A 2885-nucleotide genomic window follows, 5' to 3' on the forward strand; every position below is an offset into this window, starting at 1 on the left:
ACGCTGCTCTCAAACTCCTGTGCTCAGGCAATCCACCTGCCTTAGCCTACCAGAGTGCTAGGAGTACAGATGTGAGCCACAGTGCCCAGCTGAGTATTGAAATTTTAATACAGTTTTTCCCTTTCTTAAAATGTGTATACATTTATTTGTACCCTCTGCATATTTGTGTGTGTGTGTACACGTAAAAATATACACACACATAGACAAAAACAAAAATATAGAAGTAGCTATGTAAGTTGACTGTCCAAGGGATTATAACTGGCCAACCAACAGAAGTGGACATCATATGGAAGGAGTTAGTATGGACACATATACATATATATATTTCTGGTCTGTTTTGGGTATCTTATATTTATTAACTCATTCAATCTTGACGCCAGCATTTTGAGAGAAGCATTATTATTATACCCATTTTACAGGTGATAAAACTGAGAGTGTAGGCAAAGCCACAAGGAGCTAGTGAGCAGCAAAGCTGAAATACAAATCCTTATAGGCTGGTTCTGAAGCCCAAGTCTTCAGCAGCATGCTATATTGCCTCTTACCAAGTGAGGAGAGTAAATCTAAGATCTCCTTCCTTCCAAAAAAACAACAGGAAGTAGATGAAAATAATTAAGCAAGAAATTGGAAGAACAGGGTAGCCTTATGTGATGCGACCATTTCCTAATCAGGTTTTAGAAGTTTGGCTTGAAGTTACAGCTTCAAAGCTTGCAACGACCATCACCTTAACTTGATGGCTTCTGTGAGATCACTGCAGAGCACACGTGGCTTTATGCTTCTGTTAGGGAAACTGGGATTATTGTCTCTTCATAGTTATAAGTATTCCTCATATGCTGACCATCAAAAGGAATCAGAAGCCACATACAGGCCACCACAACCATCTATCAAGGAATACTGACATTTAAGGTACAAATACATCACCTGATTCAGATGACAACTATCATTTAGCAACACTTAGCATAAGCAAAGTATTTCTTTTAACTTTTTGCAGGGACCAACTCATTTAATTCTCATAACAATCCTATGAGATAGGTACTGTTTCTATATCTATTATTTTGGAGAGACAGAAAAACTGAGGGACAGAGAAGGTATAAAAATTGCCTCTGGTCACCACACAGTAAGTGGTGAAGCCAGGATGTGCTCCTTCACTATCCTGCCACTCACAAAAGTTATACTTTTCAGTTGCAAATATCTGACAAATCAAATATTGACAAATAAGGCGCACCATAAAAGAAAATAGTTACAAGTATTATAGATGTTGTGACAGCATTCTAAACTCACATGCTCTAAGAGTGGACTAAGTACTGTATGTAAAATATTCAAAAGAAAAAGCCTCTGCCTTCCTTAATAAATACATTTATTTTAGATATCTTCATGCCTTCTAAAGATTTCTAAGATAGGTAATCGGAAGTGACAATTCTCAGATTTGCATTTACTTCAAATCAAATCTACCTGACAGCCACTTTTTCTGCTAAGCAACCCGCCATTATTTGCAGATTTTTTTGTCTATTATCTAGGGTAGCAGGTATTATAAGTAGTTTTAAAAAACTAATCAAAGGAAGTTATAAAATAGTTTAGAGATGCTTTAAAACTCTTCTCAGCTTCTTCCCTTTGGATTTAATGTCAGGAAACAATATGATACTATAAAAGATAAAATAAAATTATGAAAAGTTCTTTCAGAATACATAAGCAAAAAAGTATACATAGCCATCATTAGTTGAGCAATTCAGGTGAAAGGCACAAAATATTTCAAAGTTATCAACACATGTTAATGTATGTAACAAATACCTCATGTCTTGGATAAGAGAGACCCTGAGTGTTGGCAATACTACTCCTGAGTCAGATTTTCTTCTTTCTGGTCCGAGGGCAACTATGTAGAAAAATATCAGCAAAATATTAGAAAAATAACAGTAGAGACTTAAAAATAATCTACATGACTTGCATTCAATAAATAAATGCTTTGAAACTGCTTTCATAAGAACAAATTTTAAATACAACAGAAAAGATCAAAATCTTTTTCCCGAATGTTGCTATTTTATTAATACAGTAAATCAGCTATTCTCTTTGTAATTAATCCGAAGCTTATTTGGAAATTTAAAATGAATCATAAAAGCCCACCTAGCAAATAATTTTGGCTATAAGATCAGTCATTTTCTAGTTATTCATTCTAATAGCAAAAACCCCTACCAATATTAAATACAGTTTTATTTTATTTTCAGGGTAACAAAAAGAGATTTTATTTAAGAAGAACAAAGAGAAAGTTTATAGCACTTCCAAAGAGAGTTAAAAGTGAGTCCCTCTCATGAAGGAGCAGGGATGAGAGACATAAATATTGTTTTAATATATACTATCTCAACTTACTATAATTATCCTTTGAAGGTTTTAAATCTTAATTTTTCAAATGAAGAAACTAAGGCTCAAAGAGGTTAAGAAACTGCACACTCGTGTAAGGGCAGAGCGTTCCAGTGTCATGTTCTGTGGGCTTTCCACTCATTATAGATGACTTTCTGGCCTCTAGTTTGATTGAGCGGAGGGTGTTGATCCCATTAAAAAGACAGAACAGAGGAGGTCTGACAGGTACAGGAGGAAGAAATGCTGAGATAACAAGTTTGTGCTCAGTTCCTAGACATCCAGAAACTAGGGCTAGAGAGAGTAATTTGGAAATCATCTGCTAATACAGTAAGTGGATGATGACACTGAATTAGGGCAATGGTAGATGCTGTGGTTTGAACTGTGCCCCTACAAAAGATGCTGAAGTCCTGCCCCTTACCAGTAGCTCTAAATGCCATGACTTTATTTGGAAACAGGGTCTCTGCAGACGATCAGGTTTGGATGAGGTCATTATAGTGGGCCCAAATCCAATTTTACTGGTAGCCTTGTTATATAAA

The 2885-nt window shown here is 35.6% G+C and overlaps 1 protein-coding gene across 2 annotated transcripts in view; it reads right to left on the reverse strand.

Annotated features, from left to right (window-relative positions):
• Positions 1 to 2885, reverse strand: part of DENND5B (DENN domain containing 5B) — a 192394-nt gene that overhangs the window by 30171 nt on the left and 159338 nt on the right. For both annotated transcript variants that reach the window (XM_012806795.2, XM_023514699.1), the window contains one exon: positions 1786 to 1867. In XM_012806795.2, coding sequence (XP_012662249.1) covers positions 1786 to 1867 — 82 coding nt within the window. The remainder of the gene's footprint in view (positions 1 to 1785; positions 1868 to 2885) is intronic.

This window comes from Otolemur garnettii, unplaced genomic scaffold (assembly GCF_000181295.1).
Source record: "Otolemur garnettii isolate 467f Iridium unplaced genomic scaffold, OtoGar3 scaffold00057, whole genome shotgun sequence".
Classification (NCBI taxonomy): domain Eukaryota; kingdom Metazoa; phylum Chordata; class Mammalia; order Primates; family Galagidae; genus Otolemur; species Otolemur garnettii.